At 36.3% G+C, this 24,127-nt stretch overlaps 2 protein-coding genes across 3 annotated transcripts; one reads left to right on the top strand and one right to left on the bottom strand.

Moving 5' to 3' along the window:
* Positions 1 to 2,746: 2,746 nt before the first annotated feature.
* Positions 2,747 to 21,631, top strand: LOC148675190 (dihydroxyacetone phosphate acyltransferase-like). Of its 2 annotated transcripts, XR_015935461.1 has the most exons (17): positions 2,747 to 2,943; positions 4,175 to 4,366; positions 4,873 to 5,049; positions 10,862 to 10,991; positions 11,118 to 11,245; positions 12,358 to 12,433; positions 13,309 to 13,460; positions 13,627 to 13,757; positions 14,637 to 14,860; positions 15,362 to 15,607; positions 15,974 to 16,053; positions 16,732 to 16,872; positions 17,209 to 17,308; positions 18,245 to 18,338; positions 18,849 to 18,910; positions 19,392 to 19,597; positions 21,404 to 21,631. XR_015935461.1 is itself a non-coding variant. In XM_088626264.1 (16 exons), the coding sequence occupies exons 1-16, from the start codon at positions 2,932 to 2,934 to the stop codon at positions 19,433 to 19,435; spliced, it is 1,989 nt and encodes a 662-aa protein (XP_088482390.1). In that variant the 5' UTR covers positions 2,747 to 2,931; the 3' UTR covers positions 19,436 to 21,631. The 2 variants fall into 2 exon arrangements, 1 of the variants encoding a protein (XP_088482390.1); XM_088626264.1 differs by having other exon boundaries at positions 19,392 to 21,631.
* pfn4 (profilin family member 4) lies at positions 21,266 to 23,492 on the bottom strand. The gene is made up of 4 exons (XM_088626267.1): positions 23,371 to 23,492; positions 22,617 to 22,751; positions 22,413 to 22,518; positions 21,266 to 21,403 (listed from the first exon to the last, which is right to left on the bottom strand). Exons 1-4 carry the CDS (start codon positions 23,485 to 23,487, stop codon positions 21,375 to 21,377), a joined length of 387 nt encoding a protein of 128 aa, XP_088482393.1. The 5' UTR covers positions 23,488 to 23,492; the 3' UTR covers positions 21,266 to 21,374.
* Positions 23,493 to 24,127: the final 635 nt, after the last annotated feature.

Here is a 24,127-nt window from a genome sequence, read left to right as displayed (position 1 = left end):
GGAAACAGAGAGAGGGAACTGAGGAAAAGGAAAAAGGAAAAATAGAAAGGTCAAAGGTCAGCCTATTGAGAAAAGTAAGAACAAATCCAGCACTCCAGTTTTGGTGGAAAATATTGTCTAAACTTCTGGAACTCATTTCTCACAAAATAGCCTTCTTAATTTTTTAAAGTGCTTTCTTTATGGGATCGTTGTGTCTTGCCTGAAAACCTTAAAGAAATACAATTTACAAAAATTAGAACAGTGTTTCCATAATAATAAATAATACTGTTTATTCAGGTATTTGTACTAAAAAAGGGACTGGGATCAATAACCACTTCCAGAGAGGAATAAGTATGAACTTTTAAATAAAACCTGGGACAAGGGAAAACTGGAGAAACCTGCAAATTTTTATATTCTTATGGACATTCACTTTCCTGATATAAGGAGGTAGTAATTGTGGTTAGTACTGAACATTATTTTATAAAAGGTGAACATACATCTTAGTTCATCAAAGCTGTTACAAAGCTTTTTCTATCAAATTAGCAGGCATTGAAAAGCATTTTTTTTCAAGAATTGACTAACCCCACTAACCTCCTTCTTTGCCATAAACTGATTTGGGCATAGGAAACCAAGTTGGATTTTAACTGTAGCGCCCTCGCCCGGTGGTGCACCTAGGTAATGAGTGTACAGCAAAGCAGGCTGGGAGTTGTAGCTGGAGGGAGTCCGAGGGTTTGTAAGATGGCCAGCAGCTGAGCCTGCTCATGTAAATAAACATATGTTAGTTTAAGTGTTCTTTGAAGCTTAGTAAATGTGTAGAGTCTGTTAACGAGTTACCACCATACACCTGTGTACTGTACGTGTTCCATCAGTCCCCTAATGTGTGTGTAAATCCTGCGGTTGGTGTTGTTGGTAAGGAAAATAAAAGCTGTACAAACCCTGGTGAGTGTAGAAAAAGAAAGTATTAAGCAACAACCCACTTGCAAACCCTGGTATCGGCACCTGCAACAGGATGCAGGATAGCAGGATAGTGCATTTAATGATACAGCACAGCACTGAGGCAAACAGTAAACAAGGATTATCTTCATAAAATGATACAACCACTTTTTGAGCTTCATCAGGTTGAGATCATGCAGTGCTACCTAAACAGTGGATAACTCTGCCTCACCAAAAGACCAGTCATCTACCACAGCAGAGTTTTACACTTTAAATTTCAGAGGCGGCAATGTCACTTCTGTGACTGGCTTGGTCGTTCAACACAAGGACAGTCTAAAACTGAGGGGTCTCTTCTCTGGTGACAGAGGTGTCAATGTACAGGCAAAGGAAGCACTGGGTGACAGAGAGGACAAAAGGCCTGGAAGAGAGAGAGCAGGGAGGGATTTTGTCGACTATGAAAATGGGAGGAGCCATCTTGGTGAATTCGTAACAGAATGATGAGCTCTTTAGCGCTTTAGCAATTGTAGACACCGCACAATGTGATTTGAACTGTTTAAAAAATTTTTACTCCCATACTTTGTGTATTAACAGACGGTTTTTAACCCTTTTTACCATATATGTATTCTTGGTGGTACTTGGACTATTGTTTTAATTTTATTGCATTAGTATACAATTTATATAAGTATAAAAACTTTGTTCTTGGCAATATTGAACAATATTTGGGTTAGTGTAGCGTTACAATGATTAAGAGGTGACAAATTGTAGTTGTGTAGTTGGTGAATCATATCTCTTGTGGTGTGATTTGTAGTGTAATTTACTCTTTCCCTTCTCATGGCCTCTGTTCAATAAAACTGTGAATAATTACCCCTGTTGTTCTTGTTCAGAGTGTAATTTGGGTGTGGTGATTTTGGGTGTGAAGTTTGATCTAACTCAGACTTTCCTGGGAAACAAAGGTGGTGACACCATACTCATCCAGTGCTTGGCCTGTATTTGAACAAAAGCAACTAAACTATTCCTGCAGAGGGGTGGGTTGTTAAAGAAATACTCAAAATGTACCAAGTATAATTCCACCCCATTACAACAAACTGGGAAACTAAGCTTCCTCTCAACCATTGCAACATTTCCTTACTAATAAGCAAATTTAACAACTTAATAAATAAAACTTGATAAATAAAAAGATGAACAATATTACATCAGCTAGACACTATGCAATGTCTCTTATAATTTAGGATTTATGGGACTGTCCAAAGTTCCACCTTTAAAAAAAAAGGCTCAACTACACCAAGAAGGGATTAAAATCCAAGATTTTACGTGCACTGACTTAAACACATTTCTTGTATCACACCACACTCGCCCAGAAAACATAAACGGAGCAAAGTTTCAGTCCGCAAATCCAAGCAAAATGCACAGGATAAATTCTCTCACATTCTCACCAGTCCGACACTGCTCCAAACCTATATCTTCTGCGTATGCATATATTATTAGATTGTGCTTCTTACACTTCTAATTATTATTAGTATAGTATTAAACTATTTTGACAGTATGAGGCAGATAGGTTGCTAAGATAAAACTTTATATTCTTAAGATTTTATATTATTTTATTCCTTTTATCACTGGAAATATAGAGAGCATATGCAATCTAAACGCTTAAGTAAAACAAAATGTTACATATGATGCCTTTAAACGCTCTTTTCAAGATCCATATAGAAAATTACTTTTGTAGAATGCCATCTTGAAAGCGAAAGCTTTAAATCTATGAAATAATGTCACTGAAGTGGTAATCCAGCTTTCCGGGGGTGGTTCCTAATTTACTCGCGCGTTCATTGGTTTTCGGAATAGAACAGTTACTGCTTTCCTTCAGATTGTGACAAATCGAAAGATTGCTTTTGTTACAGTACAGTATATGAAGTGCTCCGATATATAATTTCTAAGTAAAAAAATTAGCAAATCTAAACGGCGCCTAAGAAACACTAGTAGAACACTAGTAGAACACGAGAAAACAAAGGTATTTTTGAAGTAATGGAAAATTTGGTAAGCAAACATTCCTCTAAATATTTACATACCGGAAGTTGTACTACTACGTATTTTTACACTTATATCACCTGCTGAAATGTTGTACATTTCGTCTTAAATTCGATTTTAAGTTCATGTTAGTTTATCAATGTCCAAGCTACGAAAACCATGACTGCTTCTAATCGCAGTCGTTATAGTTTTTGTTTATCTATTGTAATACTTTAAAGCTTTCGATATACACCTCTCTTAATATAGTTTTTAACTGCCACCCTCCTAATATTATATTTCATAATATGGAATTATTTTGCGAATTTTCTGATTCTAAAACAATTTTAAGAAATCGTCAGTAAGCATTAAAAACGCATACTTCCAAGGGTTTTAGTTATAGTTTAGTTTAAAATACGATAATCTAATGCCACTTTTATAAATGATTATCAGGTATAAAATGATACGTAAGTTAGGTTAAATGAAAGCCACGGGAAGGTATAGAAAACAGCCAGTGAAGGTGTCTGACACTAAGGCACTTTGGCTACTATGAGGGTTGAGCATTTGGATAAATGGTGTCCAACTGGTGGTCAGAGAAAGCAACTATTCTTGTTTCAAGAACTAAAAAAACTGTTACTAAAATCAGTTCACAATAGCCCATCTTCATTCAAAGAGAGCTCTGTTAGTTAAAATGTCTTCACAAAGTCATGCAAAAAGATTCCAGAAGATATCAGACTTTACTACGGACAAATAAAAGGTCAATTTTCCATTGAACCCATGTGGCAAGTGGGAATAAAACTAAAACACTGCCATCATAAGCATTTTTAATGATGTACAGGCATTTAAACTAAAGTATACAGTATGACACAAATTCTGAATCCCAGCTACTGATAGTAATGCTAACCACTAAAGTTCTTTTACCATTCAAGGGCTGAAACCTATAAAAGCAAACAGTTAAAAGGTTCAATTAGCTTAAATAATGAAGAATTCACTTCAAACAAAACCAGAAGACATAGGGGCACTCCAGCACCTGATTTTGGAAACACTAACAGAGTTCTACTGGTTTTATTTAGCAAATTCTTATATAGACTAAGGGCCACATCATTCTTAATCTTTCTAGAGTAACTACCACAATACCAACAAACAACAGAAAAAAAAGCTTTTAGATATTGTAATTACACATTAGGAAATGTGATACATCAATGCCCAGAAAAAGAATTGGCTATGACAATGATTTGTTGACTTTTGTGTTGTTCCTGTAAAGATTCGCTATAAACGATTAAGTCAAAGAGATGACTTTGAGGATATCCTAGAGAATAGAAGAAACTCGAGTGATATCAGATATGCTCTGAGAAGTTTCACCCCAGTGCTGTACAAAGGAGTCATGCCTTGTAGTGCTGGCATGCTGAAGACCGCTGTACTTCAGTCACAATGTCTACACTTTGTTATACAGCAGGTAAGGCCAACAAGGTGAAGATTTTTTGTCACACTTAGGTTGCAATTATTGATTATTGTATGTTGTATTATAGTGTTATGTTGTAGCAGTGTTGCATACTATTTAACGCATACAGAACGCATGGGACCTTTGGGATGAAAATGCACCACAGAAATACAAAACATTCTAAATTGTACTAAGAATAATCTAGTATGACAATCTCCTAGAGCCTTCTTAAGCCTTTTAATCCATGCCACTGCATATATAGGATCATAGAGTATTGGAATCAGTCGCAATAGTGTGTTTCCCCGTATGCTCCCACATCATTTTTTGTAGGTATTATGGGCTTTATTATGAATAAAGAACCTAAAAGTGGTTAATTGTTTTTTATTAATGTTTGTGCTCTTAATTTTATAGCTTTCAGTATGTCATTGTTTCTAAAATAAACTGGACTCCTTCATTTTGTAAGCAGAGTCGCAGCAGGTTGCTGGCATAGGTTTGTAACACTGTGTTCAATCTATTCCTAGATGTCAGCAGAGACAGGGGAGTCCCCAGCCATCATCCAAGAAGAGGCTGCTGTAATTCTTGAAGAAATGGCTCAGAACCTACAACTAAGCTTTATCCGATTCCTTGCCTACAGTCTAAGCAAAGTCTTCAAAAGGGTCTTTCGGAGAGTGAGAGTTAACGAGGAAGGCATTCAGAGAGTGAGTGTTTGCTTACTGTATAGGTTATTAGTATTATTTTAGGATAACTGATAAGCCTAACGAGAGGATAACTGGATTAAAAATAATTGTAACCTTTGACCTTTATGGAATTTCTGCAACTCTTTAGGTGCCTGTGCAGTTTGGGTGTGGCAGATTTTATAAGTGTCTTATGCAGAAAAGATCAGTCTGGATGAGTATGTTTATCAACTTTTATTTTATTGGATTCATTTTGTTAATATAATGAGTATACTTAATTTTTATCATAAAGAGAAATATGAAAATCATACTCTATTCTAGAAGTAAATTAATGATCAGTGTTGTTTATCAGATGCCTGCTTGCTTAAACTTGTGTATAATTATTAAGCGTGGCATCACAAACATCTAGAAAAAGACAAACTATCCTGGGATTTATTGTATATGCACTTGAAATTCACACTTAGGACTTTGGGACACAATGCACTTATTTCAGTTCTCTGGCAGATACAGCCAGTAGGAATTCAAGGTACAGTAACATGTTTGGTTTGAGAGTTGGTTATTGATTAGAGTATAATGCGGATAAAGGTGAATTCACAGATTATGGTGATATACAGTGCCTTGCGAAAGTATTCGGCCCCCTTGAACTTTTCAACCTTTTGCCACATTTCAGGCTTCAAACATAAAGATATAAATTTTTTATTTTATGTGAAGAATCACCAACAAGTGGGACACAATTGTGAAGTGGAACGAAATCTATTGGATTTTTGAAACTTTTTTAACTAATAAAAAAAATGAAAAGTGGGGCGTGCAAAATTATTCGGCCCCCTTGCGTTAATACTTTGTAGAGCCACCTTTTGCTGCGATTACAGCTGCAAGTCGCTTGGGGTATGTCTCTATCAGTTTTGCACATCGAGAGACTGAAATTCTTGCCCATTCTTCCTTGCAAAACAGCTCGAGCTCAGTGAGGTTGGATGGAGAGCGTTTGTGAACAGCAGTTTTCAGCTCTTTCCACAGATTCTCGATTGGATTCAGGTCTAGACTTTGACTTGGCCATTCAAACACCTGGATACGTTTATTTGTGAACCATTCCTTTGTAGATTTTGCTGTATGTTTGGGATCATTGTCTTGTTGGAAGATAAATCTCCGTCCCAGTTTCAGGTCTTTTGCAGACTCCAACAGGTTTTCATCCAGAATGGTCCAGTATTTGGCTGCATCCATCTTCCCCTCAATTTTAACCATCTTCCCTGTCCCTGCTGAAGAAAAGCAGGCCCAAACCATGATGCTGCCACCACCATGTTTGACAGTGGGGATGGTGTGTTGAGGGTGAGGAGCTGTGTTGCTTTTACGCCAAACATATCGTTTTGCATTGTGGCCAAAAAGTTCGATTTTGGTTTCATCTGACCAGAGCACCTTCTTCCACATGTTTGGGGTGTCTCCCAGATGGCTTGTGGCAAACTTTAGACGAGACTTTTTATGGATATCTTTGAGAAATGGCTTTCTTCTTGCCACTCTTCCATAAAGGCCAGATTTGTGCAGTGTAAGACTGATTGTTGTCCTATGGACAGACTCTCCCACCTCAGCTGTAGTTCTCTGCAGTTCATCCAGAGTGATCATGGGCCTCTTGGCTGCATCTCTGATCAGTCTTCTCCTTGTCTGAGCTGAAAGTTTAGAGGGACGGCCAGGTCTTGGTAGATTTGCAGTGGTCTGATACTCCTTCCATTTCAAGATGATCGCTTGCACAGTGCTCCTTGGGATGTTTGAAGCTTGGGAAATCTTTTTGTATCCAAATCCGGCTTTAAACTTCTCCACAACAGTATTACGGACCTGCCTGGTGTGTTCCTTGGTCTTCATGATGCTCTCTGCGCTTTCAACAGAACCTTGAGACTATCACAGAGCAGGTGCATTTATACAGAGACTTGATTACACACAGGTGGATTCTATTTATCACCATCAGTCATTTAGGACAACATTGGATCATTCAGAGATCCTCGCTGAACTTCTGGAGTGAGTTTGCTGCACTGAAAGTAAAGGGGCCGAATAATTTTGCACGCCCCACTTTTCATTTTTTTATTAGTTAAAAAAGTTTCAAAAATCCAATAGATTTCGTTCCACTTCACAATTGTGTCCCACTTGTTGGTGATTCTTCACATAAAATACAAAATTTATATCTTTATGTTTGAAGCCTGATATGTGGCAAAAGGTTGAAAAGTTCAAGGGGGCCGAATACTTTCGCAAGGCACTGTAATTAGTGGAGTACCTCAGCCTTGAACCTTGGAACAGTTCCAGTTCCAGAATAGCCAGCCAAAGGGCCACAAACTGGTAAATCAATTACCCTACCCTTGCAGTCACACAGAACATGCACAATAGGCTGTAATAGTCAATGTCAAAACATGAGTGTGTATAGTATAATGTATTGTAACTCAGTCACTAGGGTATATACAGTTGCATGCAAATGTTTGGGAACCCCTGGCCAAATGACATGTTTTGTTGATTTTCGAAGTGAAAATAAGTTAACACAAACTCTTCAACAAACGAACTTAAACTTGCAACTTTTAGTGCACAGTTACTATTTATTTGCTGAATTTAACAGATTGAAAAAATAAAACAGTAAATGTGACATGTGCAAAAGTTTGGGCACCCTATTAGTCAGTACTTAATAACACCACCTTTGGCAGAAATCACAGCCTCCAAACGTTTCTTGTAGCCAGCTAACAGTCTCTCTATTCTTGCTTTTGGACTTTTTTCCCCACTCTTCCTTGCAGAACCCTTCTACTGTAGTTCAGAAATATTCTTAGGTCGTCTTGCATGCACTGCATGTTTGAGATCTGCCCACAGATTTTCAATAATATTCAAGTCTGGGGACTGTGGAGGCCATTCCAAAACCTTAATCTTTCCTTTCTTTAAGTAGTTCATGGTTGATTTTGAGGTATGTTTTGGATCATTGTCTTGTTTTAATATCTAACCTCTTTTCAGTTTCAGTTTCTTCTTTGACTGTGGGACATTAGCTTCCAGGATTTATTGATACTTAGTAGAATCCATTCTTCCCTCTACCCACACAATATTTCCTGTACCACTGGCTGCCACACAACCCCAAAGCATAATAGATCCACCCCCATGCTTGACAGTTGGCAAGGTGTTCTTTTCTTCAAATGCTTTTACTTTTTTTCTCCAAACGTACCTTTGGCGATTGTAACCAAAGAGTTCAATTTTACTTTATCAAACCACCAGTACTTGGTTCCAAAATGCCTCTGGCTTATCTAAGTTTTGTGTTGCATACTTCAGATGTTGACTTTTGTGATGAGATGGCAGGTAAGGTTTCCTTCTGATGACTTTTCCATGCAGATCATGTTTGTTCAAGCAACGCTGCACAGTGGACCGGTACACCACTACTCCTGTGCCAGCTTCCTGCAGGTCCTTTGCAGTGATATGGGTGTTTTGCTTTGCATTTCTACGAGCAGTTCTGTCTGAGGTTTTTCTTGGTTTTTCAGATCTTGTCTTGATTTCAACAGTTCCTCTTAACTTCCATTTCTTAATGACATTTCAGACAGTGGAAATTGCAAGCAGGAAGTGTTTAGATATCTTTTTTTATCCTTTCCCTGGTTTGTAAGAGTCAATTATCTTTATTTTCTGATCCTCAGTCAGCTGCTTAGAGGAGCCAATGGTTGTGAAGTGTAAGCACAACACCCTGAGATGTTCAAAGAGTCAAATAATGTATAAAGTTCTGGAATTGTCATCACCTGACATAGATTAAGATCTAACGACTCAATTAAGTTCTGAGACCTTACAAACAAATAACACTAATGGATTGCCTGGAAGGGTGCCCAAACACGTACTGTTTTCTTCTTTTCAATCTGTTAAATTCAGCAAATAAATAGTAACTGTGTATTAATATTTGGAGAAACATGTCAAGTTTAAGTTTGTTCGCTGCAGAGGTTGTGTTAACTTCTTTTCACTTCAACAATTCAACAAAAATCAACAAAACATAATTTGGCCAGGGGTGCCCAAACTTTTGCATAAAACTGTAGCATCACTTCTCTAACACCTGATGCTTGCTATTGAGCGTAAATGAGTTAATAGCAACTCTAAGTATTGCCTGCAGATTATCATCAGTCAGTCTTGTTTTCAGTGGAGACTTGCTCAGAGAGGATTTTGAGTGGGGACCTGGGTCAGATTACAAAGAGCCCAGTATAATCTTTTATTTCTTTGAATTTAAGATATTGAACACAAAAAACATCCTGATGGATTATGCTCTGAAACTGCTTCAGCAATGCAGACGAATTCTAGCTAACCTGATGATGGAAAAGATTACTGAAAGAAATTGCAAGTAATTGTTAGGACCATTTCTGCAAGTTGAAGGATCAAACCCTGAGTGTTGAATGTGTTGAAGGCTGTGAGACCATTGTCTTGGGATGTGATGGCCATGATGAAAATGAAACATTCTGCAATCTCTGAAACATCTCTGAAACTGAAAGTTGTTAGAAGGCTGTAGAGCTTGGCTGGTGGCTTTAATATATTAAGGAAACACTCTAACCACGGGTCTTATTAGACTGTCAAGGAAAGACGAAATGGTGTGGGGGAACTGTCTGTCCTGAGGTGTCAGGTTTGTGGATCTTTGGAAGGAGATAGAGCTGAACCGAGATGCTTGAAAATGCTCAACAATAAGACAGTAGGGTCCTTGGGTAATTCTTCATTCCTGAGGAGAAATGAGACTGTGGATAGATCTTCCTTTTTTAGGCAATGGTAGGATCCTTTAGTTGTCTAAATGCTTTTGCAATATACAATATAGGTACTTAACAAAAGCACCTTGTTTTTCTGCTGTTTTGATGACAAGATCATCTCTGTTGTTGTGTGACTGGAGTGCCTGGAGGTCTCATTGGGTGAGGCTGGACCTACAGCATGTATCTTAAGAATGGGAAAGAGTTTGAGAATTGGGTTATTTCATTGATTGATGAAAGAGTCCGCTGAAGCAAAACACCCAGCTGCTTTTTTAGGGATGTGTTTTGTTGATGAAGTATATTAACAGGTAGTTGTCAGCTGTTGATGAGGGCAATTGTATTACCTACAGTATAGAGTAGATATAAAATGCCAAATAGTTTGTAAAAGCTGCTTATAAAAAGTTCTATGTGTTTACTCACAACTGTTAAATAATTGTCATGCTAATACACAAACCTTCCTCACGATATTTACTGCCACTTTTTGTATCACACAATTTAAAGATATTTAAATTCCCTCTCCCTTGTATTAATATTGATTGCTTAATTGCATTGGTGCTTGATGTTAATTTTCCTAAAACATAACTGTTAGCAACACATTTCCTGATACAAGTAGAAAAATCATCAACAGCAAATCATTTCAGGTCAAACTCTGTCCATATAAACCTTATATTCTGCTTTGTACCTTTACTGTATAAGAATTTTGTCAATACATTGGACTTACTTTGAACAAACCAAAACCAACATGTTTTGATTGCTGTACCGATGTCTCTTGATTTGACCTTATTGTATTATAGTTGCTAGCAGATATATTTACATATTTATAAATATTTAAAAATAATTATCTGGAACAAAAGCTTTTGTAAAACATATGTCATGTATCGTATTTAAAGAATGGCATGTAGACATTAGTTTTAATTCAATGTCTTTATAAATTGTTGCATTCTATAATTATTCTTTCCATTGAAAATGATTGAAATTATTCATGTTGCGGATGCAATACTGATATTCGCTGAGCATTGTTAGATTTGTATGTTATTTTTGAAATATGGATGGATGTGATTAATTCCTTTGTCATTTGAAATTGCTCACTAACTGCTGTTTCTTTTCATCTTTTTTTATAGCTTCAGCAAGCTATTCAGGAATACCCAGTAGTGCTGCTTCCCAATCACAAGAGCTACATTGACTTCTTGGTCCTGTCCTATATTCTCTTCACCTACGATCTTCCCTTGCCAGTCATTGCTGCAGGAATCCGCAAGTATCTATTATGGCTTCATCCTTTGATTCTAATTCATTACTGTGTAATCTTGTGATCTCCTGGGGAGAGTTGTTTTCTGTCCTAACTAGGCATCCTCAGAAACCCCTTCATTTCTCTTCCAGCTCTCTTGGGAATGAAGTTCTTTGGAGAGATTTTGCGTAGGTCTGGTGCCTTCTACATACGCCGTTCCATTGGTGGGGACAAGCTTTATTGGGCTGTGCTGTCCGAATATGTGAAAACCATAATACGGGTAAATAAATCTTAAAGTAGTGCCTAATTTCCCTTACACAGGTAAGATTTCAGATTCAAGTTGGAGATACTGTACATGGATTTGAGAAAAACAATATTTTGATGTTAAAAAAATCCCTTTTTATAAATGCAATAATTGTAGTACTATAAAGTTTATCTCCTTGTATTTAAGTTAATTTCTCTTTGTATTCCATTACACACAGTTTCACCATACTCCTCATACCCTTCATGCTTCAGCTTTCACCAGTATCCCTCTATAGGGATTAAAGCAGAAGTCTCTCATGCCAGCCTTGTATTGTCACATTAGTCCCTTCTTCAGAGGGAATGTGTAATATAGCAGCCAGTGACACTGTCATCTATAAGATTTCTAGTACCCAGAAGCAACATCACATGGATCCTTTGGATCAGTAGCCCTCTCAATCCATATGGTTCCTTTATGAAAATAGACATATTTTAAAATAGCTTGTTTTATGTCTGTGAAAACATCATGTACAAAACCTGTAGCAATGAAATTATTAGTATTATTATTGTTATTGTTATTGACAGAATAAAACACCTTGAAGTGCACATCTCATTTTCAAGGGGATCCTGTTACAATAAATACAGAATACTTATGAAAAAATATAAAAATACAACAAATTACAACCCAAAAAAGATCAGTAATCTAATCAATAATATTTGTTATTATTTGATATTAAATCAATCAGATCAATAATAATTGATAATTATTATTTATTTAATATTTAATTTATTTGATATTTAACTTGTTTCTGTTCCATAAAAACGTCATGTTCAAAACAGTATCAATCAGTAATCAAATAACAAGATCAATAATGTGATATACTCTACTTTTTAACACATTCAGGTCAATTGGGATGTGCCAGTCTTTTTTCCATTAACTAAACTACAGTTAAAGATAACTGCTGCTTATTTAATTAAAACGCTTTAGGACGTGTGTAATTACAGTTTACAATAAAAAACTTTCAGAAGACCTTTTAAAACTATATTGTTATGCTGTTAAGTTGTCAAATCTGGAAAGCTTTGAACAACTGTAGTTCTTCTTTTCTACAGTATATGGGCCAGTGAGTTATTGTAGGTATTTCTGTCTTTTAGAAAGGTTTTGCTCCAGTTTTGTTTTTTGTGGAAGGGATGAGAAGTCGCACTGTGAAATCAATGAGACCAAAGCTAGGCAAGTATGGACATTTAAAAAAAGCTTTTTTCTATCTTCTACAGTGTATTCAGCCAGACTCTGGTTTCTATATATCAAAAACTAATATATCTTCAACTTACCCCCACTAAAATCTAGCACACAAAAAACCTGACAGCACTAATAGCACAGAATTTTCCCAAATTCAGGCCCTATCCTGAACCCTAGAATAATGCTTATCATTTTAAACCTGTTATTTGAAGATATATTATCATATTATTAAGATTATATTTTTCAGGAAAAACATGAGAAATCGATAGTATTGTCCTTCTTCATTATTAAATAACTATGTTAAAGTCTTTGAGAAATGTCTTTTTTTCTGATCTGACAGAATACTTGAAAGTTTTTGACAAGCACATAGGTAATCTGTATGTTATATGAAAATGAATCATTTTGGGTATACTGTAAATTGTGTGTTAGCACATCAGTCTTATTGCTCTTGAGTTTGGGGTTTTAATTTCAGATAGGGAAGCCTTCTGTCATGGGTGTGATAGCTTCCCTGTGAATTTTCTCTGAATGTTTGGGTTCACTCCCATTTTCCAAAGACATTCTAGTTAGGTGAATTGATAACTGTATATTATTCTTAGTTTGTATGCAAAATAATGGACTGCTGTCCTGTCCAGTCCCATGTCCTGAGGTAGGCTCCAGTTCGCTGTGACCCTTCCCAGAAATAACTAACTTTCAGATAACGGCTGGATGCCTAGAAATTCTGTTCCAAATTATAGATTGAATAATATAGATTGCTGTTTTCACCAGTAAAATAGTAAGATCTGGTGCTCTCCCAGGGATAGATATAATGGAGCAAAGCAGAAAAACTATCTTGCCCTGTTACTATAATCCTTCAATTCTGTTTTTAGGTCTCATGGATATGGTGATGGACCCGTTTTTTAAGGGGGAAGTGTATGACGTCAGCTTAGTTCCAATCAGCATCAGCTATGAGAGAGTGCTGGAAGAATCCTTGCTTGCCTACGAGCTCCTTGGAACACCCAAACCTAGAGAGTCTACCTCAGTATGCCTCTCTTCTCAGTTTGTCTATTGTAATACAATAAGTCCTGATTTGAAGGACAGAGAGAAATTAATTTGATTTGTCTAAAGTTTTTTATTGACTTAATAATTCAGTGACACTTGATTTGATTATTACTTTTAATTAATCATCATATTATTTTACTCTGAAGGGCCTTTTAAAAGCCAGGAAAGTACTGAGTGAGGACTTTGGCACTATGCATGTATACTTTGGACATCCTTTGTCACTAAGACATTTGTCAAAAGGGAGGATCAATCGGTGCCACTTCAACTTGCTCCCCAGGTAGCAGATTTGGTGTCTATACTTTCTGTTTTGTTTCTGCTCTCCACTATAGTGAGTTTATCTGCAGAAAGACTATTTGTTCAATAGTTGCATTGATTCTAGATTAATTTTGAGGCCTTGATATTAATTCAGAATATTAATTCAGGACAATTTGTTTGTCCAATTTTTAAGAAAAGTTACAAATGAGAGGATGACATTTTTCCCATCTAGCCCATTTTCTTTACTTGGAAGGTATCTTTTTGTTTCATTAGTTTAATTTATTTGGCTACATTTATATCCAGAGCAACTTACACTACACAGTACGGCTGGGCATTTCACTGGAACACTTTGGCTGATATACTGTACAGTACTTTGTGCAAGGGTACAGATGCAGCATTTTACCTGCGTTTTGAACACAGAACCTTCTGGTTATGTGTCCATAAACCTAACCACTGCTCCACACAGTTGAACTGATCATTCATGATGTCAGTGTAAATGAATACAAAAATATGTTTGGCTTTTAGCTAGTTAAACCCTCTGTTAGTGTGATAAAAAACAAACATTTTAATTATAGAAAAGAAATAGATTTTAATTGAAGAGTAAAGGTTTTGAAAATGAGTAGGCACATTATCATCCAAAGGATGTAAGTGTTTTAAATACTGTCTGCTCTGAAAAGCGGTCTTTGAGTACAATTGTTTTTATCACTTCAGAAAAACGTGGCACTAAACAAAGTAACATACACTTTTTTATTTTCATTTTATAAGCAATGTCTAGCTTTGGATTGAAAAATTATTTAAAATTGATGAGAAGTGTTTGACATACCTTTAAACATCCTAGCGTACAGTGATGCTCCAGTTAGTAGATATTCTGTTACCTCCTTATGTTTAACAATTTTTTCAGGGATCTTCCCAGGATGCCCAGTGAAGACATCCAGGTTTTTGTCAATGAAACAGCCCACAGAATAGTTCATCTACAAGAAGAGAAGCAGGTGCTAAGCCCTTGGTTTCTGATTGCTACAATTCTGATGCAGAATCTGAGAGGAATAGATTTTTCTCTTCTCATAGAAAAGACAGTCTGGCTGGGAAATTTAGTGCAGACATTTGGAGCAGTCTTGGACTGGCCTGGTAAGTTGTCAGTAAGGACTGTTTCTAAAATAAATATAGAATATCCACAATCAGGATTACTGCTGTTTTTTTCTTCCATGGTGTTTTGTGTTAAAAAATACAAATAATAGCTGAAATATATATTTTGCTGTCACCACCACCACCAGGCCAGGGGGAAATTTGGCATACATGCCAAGTATACATGTTTTTCAAGAGTTCAGAGACAAATACCAATGAAAATCAAACATATTACAAATCTGAGATCTACTTATAGATCTACTCATATTTTTAATAAATATATATGGAATGTACCTTTCCGAGCCGTTCTGCTGACAGCTCCCAACTAGCAGAGACACCTGATCAAGTGTGAAGACTTATCACCAATTACTGTGCACACCTGTTTATAAATATGACTATATTGCACTGGCTTAAAGTTCAGTTTGTAACAACAGTGATGTTCAGAAGATTTCAGAATGTCTTTAATTAAGCAGAATTGAAAAGTTTTTCTCTGTTTCCTTCCAGATTGTGTGCCCGCCAGTGAGATTGTTTCTTCCAGTATTACTCTCCATAAGAACATAGTGCACAACATGGGTGGGCAGATAGTGTTGACTGAGGAGCCACAGCGTGAGGCCAGTCCAGAGGAAGGGGTATTCCAACATGCTGTCACTGTGCTCATGTGCGCTTCCTACAGGAACCAGGCACTTCATGTCTTTGTTCGTCCAATGCTGATAGCAGTTGCTTTACATACAGTGGCCAGTTCCAGGAAAGGTAAGGTGGTACCAATTGATTTTATGATTGAGAAAAAAATCAAACGTTAATAAGTCCAATCTTTTATAATACATTTGATCAAGCATGCAATTGTGTTGTAAAATCAAAACAAAACAAAACCATGTTGGTCAGGACTGTGTTGTTCTCAAATGAAATGCGGGTGCTAGCATTTGTTATTTATATTTCTGGTGCCATAAAATGAACAGACACAGCAAAGTTCTCTTTATGTGAAAAAAACAGAATTTTCCTGAGTTTTATAAAACTATATTGATATATAGTTCATTCATTTGCCATATTTCCTTAATGCTTTGTTCAGCTTGATTTGCTCATTTAAAAGTTCTTAGTAATTTTTTTTTCTTTTTGCAGAGGAGGTCTTTAGGTTCTTCAGATTTCTTCAAGTTGTTTTTGCCAATGAGTTTATCTTCATTCCTGGTAGGACAGTGCAGGTGAAGTACACTATAACTATGGAATAAAGGAGTTGGGAAATCATTTGAATCTGTTGAATCTTTTTTAATTATGTATACAAAGAATGTGTTATCCAATTTGGAAATATAAGCTACAAGATCTCTTCCACTATATAAAGCAGCAGATGCCTTAAACTGTGCTGATCTGAAGACATACTGTAGGACATGAAAAGCTGTCATGTATGAAAAAGCATCATTTTTCAGTTTTCTGAAGAAGCTGCTGTTTCTCCATCTCCATTCACTAGTGTCTTCTTTTTTAAAATTAGAAAGTGCATGTGTAGTCACAAAACAAAAATAATCACATTAATGTAGTAATAAGACGTGTACGGTGTTTTAGGTAGATTACTGTATACCAGAAATCACAGGCTCTGAGGTGTGACTGGCTTAGCATCAGCTGAAACAACATATTTTAGATGCAGAAAGTGCAATTTGGAAGATTCCAACAGTACCTTGTATGTAACATATTTTAATCTTGATGATAATGAGAGTGTCATGAAATTTTTCACGTTTCCCATATAATTTGGATAATAAAGCATGTTGTTGTTTTTGTTCTAATTTCAGATAAATTAAAAATGTTCAAAAACTATTGTGAAAACAAAAGCAAGTCATGGGTGATTTTGATGAATTCATTCTTTTTTCTGTTTTATTTTTCCCCCTTAGGACTTCGAAGAAGGCTGTCACTCGCTCATAAAGTGCGGTGCCATTCAAGTAATAAGTCAGGACATTACAGTGACCAAAAATGGCCATACAATATTGTCCTTCCTCGAGGCCATCATGGAGCCCTTTATACAAGGCTACCAGGTACTTGTATGTTCATTGACCCTTTGTGAGATAAACCAATATTTTGTGTAGAATGATTTTGAAAAGGAGAGTTCAGAGCCCTATGCGTTAAGACTTTGTGGCTAACTGAGTAGGTCATGACAGCCTGAAAAGTAGATGCTGATGATTCTTGTAAATGGAATATGAAAGTCTGTTAAATTGGAAGAAAAACCTTTGACACAGTTTGGAACTTGCTTGTCAACATTATTTGACCAAGGGATGATGAGAGTGTCATGAAATTACCACTGCTACAGTGAAAATTCTAAGTGCAGTCAGTGCTCAGGAGATTGTGGCTTACTGGCTCTTCTGCTTGTCCAGGTGGTGTGCAGGTACTTGATTGAGGAGAATGTGGAGGACTTTACAGAGAATCGCTATGTTTCTGCAGTCCGTGGATTTGCTGCACAACGCATCCTGTCAGGTGGGTTTTTTTTCCCTCAATTCCTGTAGGGTTTCACAAAAAATCATAGAAAATCTTCCCACTTTGATAATGTTTTGTGGAGAGAGTTGAATGGGCAAAGATGATGATGTAATTAACGTGTTTAATGTCAGGGCTGCAAATATTAAGAAAGAAAAATGTAGAAAAGAGCAAACGGGACACCACTTTTCAAGAGGACAATGCATTTTACCATGGGCATATTGGAGACTGGATTAGGTTGTCTCAGGTAGACTTTCCACTCATGGAGCAAAGGCTTATGATGACTTAAGGTTTTGTATAGACCACTGATGGATGTCAGACACAAACATGCCACAAACATGCAGAATGGCACGGTAATTGTGTACAATAGAATCTCCTTAATCAATGGTTACGTGACATCAAGGGCTCAGAGACCAGTGAAAAAGCTTTTGCTTGTCTGTCCTACAAGTTAGCATCTGCAAAGCATGCTTGTATTGTTTTCAGAGGTGAATATACTGTACCTCTACTGCCCTGTGATTAATTTGGATATATCATATTTGTCGAGTAATAAAATGTCAATGCCCCGACTAACAAAAATGTAATTCTCATGATAATACGTTTGTGAATTAATTGCAGTTATCGTGATGTGTTTCTTTTGATGCTCAGCATTTTTAATTTACACATTTATTTTCGGATTCTTTGTTGTTTTCATCACACTTCTGGTACAGTATATGTACTTCTGCTCATTCCCCTGATTCTATCACAAATTGTGTATCTTTATCTGAATGTTTTACTTAAATTCTGCAGCAGTGTATTCAGTAAATACCTTTCCCACTGAAAAATATGCTTAAATCTTGATTTCCAAAGTCTTCCTTGGTCTGGATGTCCCTTCGCAAGAGTGCTACTTTTTGGTCAAGGGAGAACTTTACCTCCTATTAACCTGCTAATGTAAACACACAGGAAGTCTTGAATCATATGAAGTTCTTTCATCGGACATGCAGAGGAATGCTTTGGCAGGACTAATAATGTTCAATGCAGTGAAGAAATCTAAGACGTAAGTAAAAAGGAAAACTAGCAAAATGGAAGTAAAAAAATATAAAATGAAACTTTAATGGGGATTTCCACTGGTGTCTGTGCTTAATCCCAAGCATAAACTGCAGCAGTTCTCTTAAATCATCGTCAATATTAAATCATAAATCAATATTTAATCCTTACTTCTTTTTCCTATTAACTTTTTAAAATAACTAGAATTTAATATTTGTTAAAAACTATTTTAAAAAGTTTAAACAACCCACAGCCCTACACAACAGTACTTTTGTGGCTACTGTAGTACAACTGGTAAACTGGAGTGTGTGAGATGCACTTGATAGGAGGTGGGGTGTGAGTGAAGTCATAAAAATACATTTGGATCCCTTGCATTTATATGCACTTAATAAATTAAATTCTGAAGTGATACTTAAGTCAATTAGTGGATGTCATATGGAAATGGATCAAAATAAAGGCTGTAGACAATAACTTTTGTGTTGTGTTCTATAAACCCCAATCATGTTTGCTTGCCTTGCAGAACTGAACAGACTAATTTCAAAGTAAACAAGGCAGCTGTCAAGAAACTGGAAGATATGCTAGGTAATGTTTATCATATAAAAATAAACCAATGACATTAGCGTATCATGTATTAACATCTGAGATTTTTAATAATCTGACCACAAAGAACCTCATGGTGGGGGGTTATACATAATTAAAAATATTAAATATTACCGCTGTGTAATTATTAGTTATAGATGATGCACTACCTGCTAATAAGCATTTCAGCCCACACAAATTGTGCAGCTACTGTATTACAGTGTTAAGAGATAAATTAAATAATCATGAATCATGAGAAATTATGTACAAAAAAATTATGTCATCAAAAGTAAACTATTGTGCATAAGGGAGAATATCCAAAAATCCACATATTATTTTTACAAATCCACCTATCACATGTAAATGTAACAGGAAATAACAATAAATTGCATACAGAAATAGCATAAAATGAACACCTACTTCATATGACAACAAGCAGAAACAAGTACTGTTAAGAATCCTGTTTTTCTTTTATCCCCTACAGTGGGAAGATTACCTCTTCCGAAGGATTCTTTTTCAAGGCTTTAGTCCTGTACCAGAATCACTACAGTGTCATATCTGGTAAACAGCAGAGTCCACTTCTACATGTGCCTTTGGTATAAAGCTCTCCAGAAAGTACCTCGTGTGGATTCTCAATCACTTGATTGTGTGGATGTTCACCTTTTTTGTTCCTCTCCAGGGAAAATCAAGGTTTGAATCATACAGTAAATCTTTGTTTTTAGTATGCTAATCATATATTCATCCATCATCTAACCACTTAATCCAATGTATGGTCAAGGGATAGCCAGAGACAAGTAATGGGGGTAAGGCAGGGTATGCACTCGATGTGACACCAGTCCATTGCAGGACAGATACAGACACAAATGCAAACACCAGCAGCAGATTCATTTAGTGGTATGTCTTTGGATTGTGGGAGAAAAGCAGAGCACCCAGGGGAAACCCATTTGAACATGGGGAGAACACATGACCTTCATGCAGATAGCACCTCAGGACCTTTCCAGAGCACCAATGCTAACCACTGCAGCTCCCTGCCATCCTATGGTAATAATGTTACATTTAAATAAAAACTGAACACTAGGATTGGAAGAACTGAAACATTCTTAAGTATGAAAGGAAAGCATAAAACAACATACAGTGAAACAGTAACCAGTACCTTGCATAAGTATTCTCATCATTGCATCACTTTCACATTTAGTTGCTTTAAAGCTTGCTGTCATAACACTTTGATGTAATAATAAATGTTATATACATTACTAACACCATACTGTACATTCAAAAATAAAACAATTTTAAAACAATTGATTGCAAAAGTATTCACATTCTTTCCTAAATTACTTTAGGTACACAAAATTACCTTACTGAGCCAGCAATTCGTTAAGTGGCTTCCGTCAGTAATAGTGGTTCACATTATTTCAGAATAAATATACCAGTCTTTGGATTTACCTTTAATTTCTCTTTGAGTATTATGAAGCACACTGACATTGTCTATATTATCCTGATCCCCAAACTGACCAGTAAAACACTATACAGTACTGTATATCTGAAATGAGTTACCCCTTCTGTCATGCATCATATTATAGTACTGCTTCTTATCAGCAGGAACTAGGAAACTTGTCAAGAGCAATAACAACATACAGTAGATGGAAGAAAGTACTGACAAATCTTAAAGGGAATACCTGCTTCAAACCTAAATTTATAACAAAAACTCTCCTCTCGTCAGGCCACAAACATAAAGCACAAGACTAAACCTACACTGCTATAACTTAAGAAAAAGGTGAATGTCATTGAGTGACCTACTCAAAGTTCTAACTTGAATCCTTTTGGGAATTTGAAAAGAGTTTAAGAATTGCTGTCTATAAGTAAAAGACAAGCAATTTGAGGAGCTTGAGCAAATGTGCAAAGCAGATTAAATTAAATCTTTAGGATTATTTAATGTGGTAGAACATTTATTGGCTATGGCCTGTGGGTAATAAGAAACATACTTGTTTCAAAAGTGTTGTTCCCACATCCAGTTATTTTCAGTTATTTCTGCCGTTGAACAGTACTAATTATGTGTTTCCTAGCTTTTCTTATTACAAATGTCCTGTTAATTTATTAAAAGAGACTGGCAGAACAAACTGTGAGCAGCCTTATTTTTGGCAAAACATATTGAACCTACAGTAGGTGGATACAGTCTTAAATATGGTTTTGTCTGAGAATAAATACTATAGTTTTGGAAGTAGTTTAAGTACTTTTATGTTCTAATTAGTTACCTGACTTTTACACCTAACTTCTTAAAGTAAGTCACTCTAGTATTTTTTTCTACATTAAAAACACTTCTTGTATAATAACTAACATTTTAAATGAGAAAGCTACAAATTTAATTAAGTGTTTTTAATGAATGTTAATTGATAACACATTCCAAAGTTAACTTTTTACAAATTAGTATTGGCAAGTGTATTATTAATCTTCTCGTTTTCTTTTTTCTTCATTTTCCCTTCTCTCGTAAATATTCAGCTGGAAAGGAAGGTAAATGTTGTTGAATAGACATAATTCAGTTGGAATATAATATGCAAGTAATTTTAAATATATTAAATGTTCCCAACAATGTAAAACACTGAAAGTTTCTGATTATAAAACTTATGCAAAAGTGTTTTAAGCTTTCCTTTTATAAATGAACAATTATTAACTACTGTATTTTGTATTATTAGATTTTTTTCTTAATAAACTGTGACCAGAAAATAATCATACTGCATTATTTGAATATAGATGTAATGTTCTGAACTAATTGAAGGCACTTCGATCAATAAACTGAACTACAGTATGTTATTGTTTTTGTAATTACACCAGGAGCCTTTCATGAGTTCCTTATACCTTTATTTATTTTTCTTCTCCATATTTGCTCTGCACAATGCCATTCGCTACTGATAATATCTGCAGATTGTCTAATTCAGGAAATAATGTACTGATTTTGAAACCACTGCCCAAACGAGTTAAAATAGTTTGAGACTATACAGTTTATCATGCAGATGTTTTTGGGAAGCAGAGAGTAGCAATAAGGGCTCTGGAGTTTTAACTCAGGGCTTTGAGTTTACACTTAAGTCCCCTATTGCAGAAGCAGCAGTTTTGTCCTTGAACAAAGTTCATAGGGCTTACCCCTACTGTAATTGCCCCATCAAGAGGGTGGACTGTTGTACTCTTGTTTGCTCAGCAGTACAGATAAGGTGGTTGGTAGTGGTCTTATGAGTCACCAGGCTGGGATCGGGACTATTAAATTAAAAACAGGTTGTCCTGGACAAATAGAATCATTATAGTATAATAGGCATGTTACAGTAACTGTTTACGTCACAGTGAAAGTGAAGTGAATGAAATGAAAGAATTGTTCAGTTTTACAATCCTTTTACATAAAAAATAAAATACGATATTAAAAAGATTTTATATTACAAATCCTTTCCCTGCTTCTAATTACAATCATTAAATGTAATAAATATGATCAGTGCCAACTCAAGACTGTGGTTCCTCTTACCTAGTTTTTCCACAGCTTCCACACAAACACTCGGATACATGCCCTCGTTGTACGTAGCAACCAGTATATAGGATCCCGTTTTAACCATTACCAGTCCCTGGCCATTCTATTATAAAACAAATCAGTAGGAAACACAAGTTTATTTTTTCTAGGTTCCACATTATATAACAGTTACTACGATGCTTTTAGTTTTTAAATACTTACGCATTTGGAGTAGATTGAGTTTTTGTCAGCTCTGACACAGGAGTAGTTTTTATCCTGAAAGTAGAAACCCTCTTCCCGGATAACTGCAGTGTGTTTGAATGCTTCTGCAAACATGTGGGCCTGTTGTGGCTGTATCTGCGGTACATTTATAACGCAAAGAAAAGTTTAAAACAAAAGTATTTCCATCCAGCTTTTCTGACTCAGGGTCATGGGGGAGCTGGAGCCTATCCCAGCAAGTGACAGACACAAGGCAGGGTGCACCCCAGACGGGATGCCAGCCCATCACGAGGATAATACAGAAACACACACACCCCAGGGGCAATTAACCCACCCGTACATGTTTTTGGGCTGTGGGAGGAAACCAGAGCACCTGGAGAAAACCCACACCAATATAGGTAAAACATACAAACTCCAGGCAGATAGCACCCCAAGTCCAGAATTGAACCCAGGGCCCCAGTGCTGCAAGGGTGCAATACTAGCCACTGTGCCACCAAGCCACATAAAAGTATTCTGCTTTGTACAGATTGTACAAAACAGGAAATGTGCCTTACAGTAAGGTCAAAGTCTCCTTCTTATATCAAATTTAAATTTAAGGGCAACTACTAGAACATTATCCCAATTCCCCAACCTTACCTGCAGATCTTTATTCATATTGCCCTGTATATTCAGAATACAGTGCGATGTTTGCTAACAGATTTGAAGTAAATGAGGCTGGCTGATTATTTTGGTGTTGTCAGCTATTGGGGTTACTTACATTAAACCGGGCAGAGGTCGCCAACACAGCTGCACCTTTCAAACTAATAACAGCTGCACTTTCCACATGTTTTGTATCGATGAGACAGTCGTTTAGTAAATTGTGTAGCTGGTTCATCTTGTGTCATCCTGTAATTCATGGAGACAGTTTGTTTGTAACTGTGCTGTCCCACCTAAAATATGCCTCTTTAGTATCACATGGACTCATGTCCGAGCTTTTTAGTTACTGCTGGAGCAATTTAGACAAGAGCTGCTGAAGAAAGCTTGTGGAAGACACAGGTAGTGGACTGGCAAGGGCTAAATATGAAGATGAGACATACTTAAAACCACTCACTGGATAAGGTTTTTAAGAACAGCAATCACAATTCCCAAAATAAAAATCACACATCAGCGTTCTCTGCATGCTTGAAGGCAATGAGCTACTCCGCGTATCGAAGCCATTTAGAGTCGGCAGTAAATTTAGATGGAGCAGTAGCGGCTTCTAGCGGTAAGAAAGAAGCACGACGTCTAATGACCTTCAGAACACTATAGTGCGCTTGAGCCATTAAACAAAACATCAACTTAAAAACAAATGTTCTGCGTCTGCATGCATTTATTGAAAGTGACAAAAATTCTACTTTAAGTATGTTATGTATGTTTTATGTGGGATGTTTTCTTTACATGTTTGTACAGTGTATTTAATCCAAAGATTCTTGGCATAATTTTATTTTGGACTTTCAAATATATTAGCATTGGGGATCTAGTTATTTGAATACGTT

The sequence above is a fragment of the Lepisosteus platostomus genome, chromosome 3 (genome assembly GCF_059453375.1).
Source record: "Lepisosteus platostomus isolate fLepPlt1 chromosome 3, fLepPlt1.hap1, whole genome shotgun sequence".
In the NCBI taxonomy this organism is placed as follows: Eukaryota; Metazoa; Chordata; class Actinopteri; order Semionotiformes; family Lepisosteidae; genus Lepisosteus; species Lepisosteus platostomus.
Note: the sequence above shows the minus strand (reverse complement) of the source record. Positions and strands in the feature narration are given on the sequence as shown.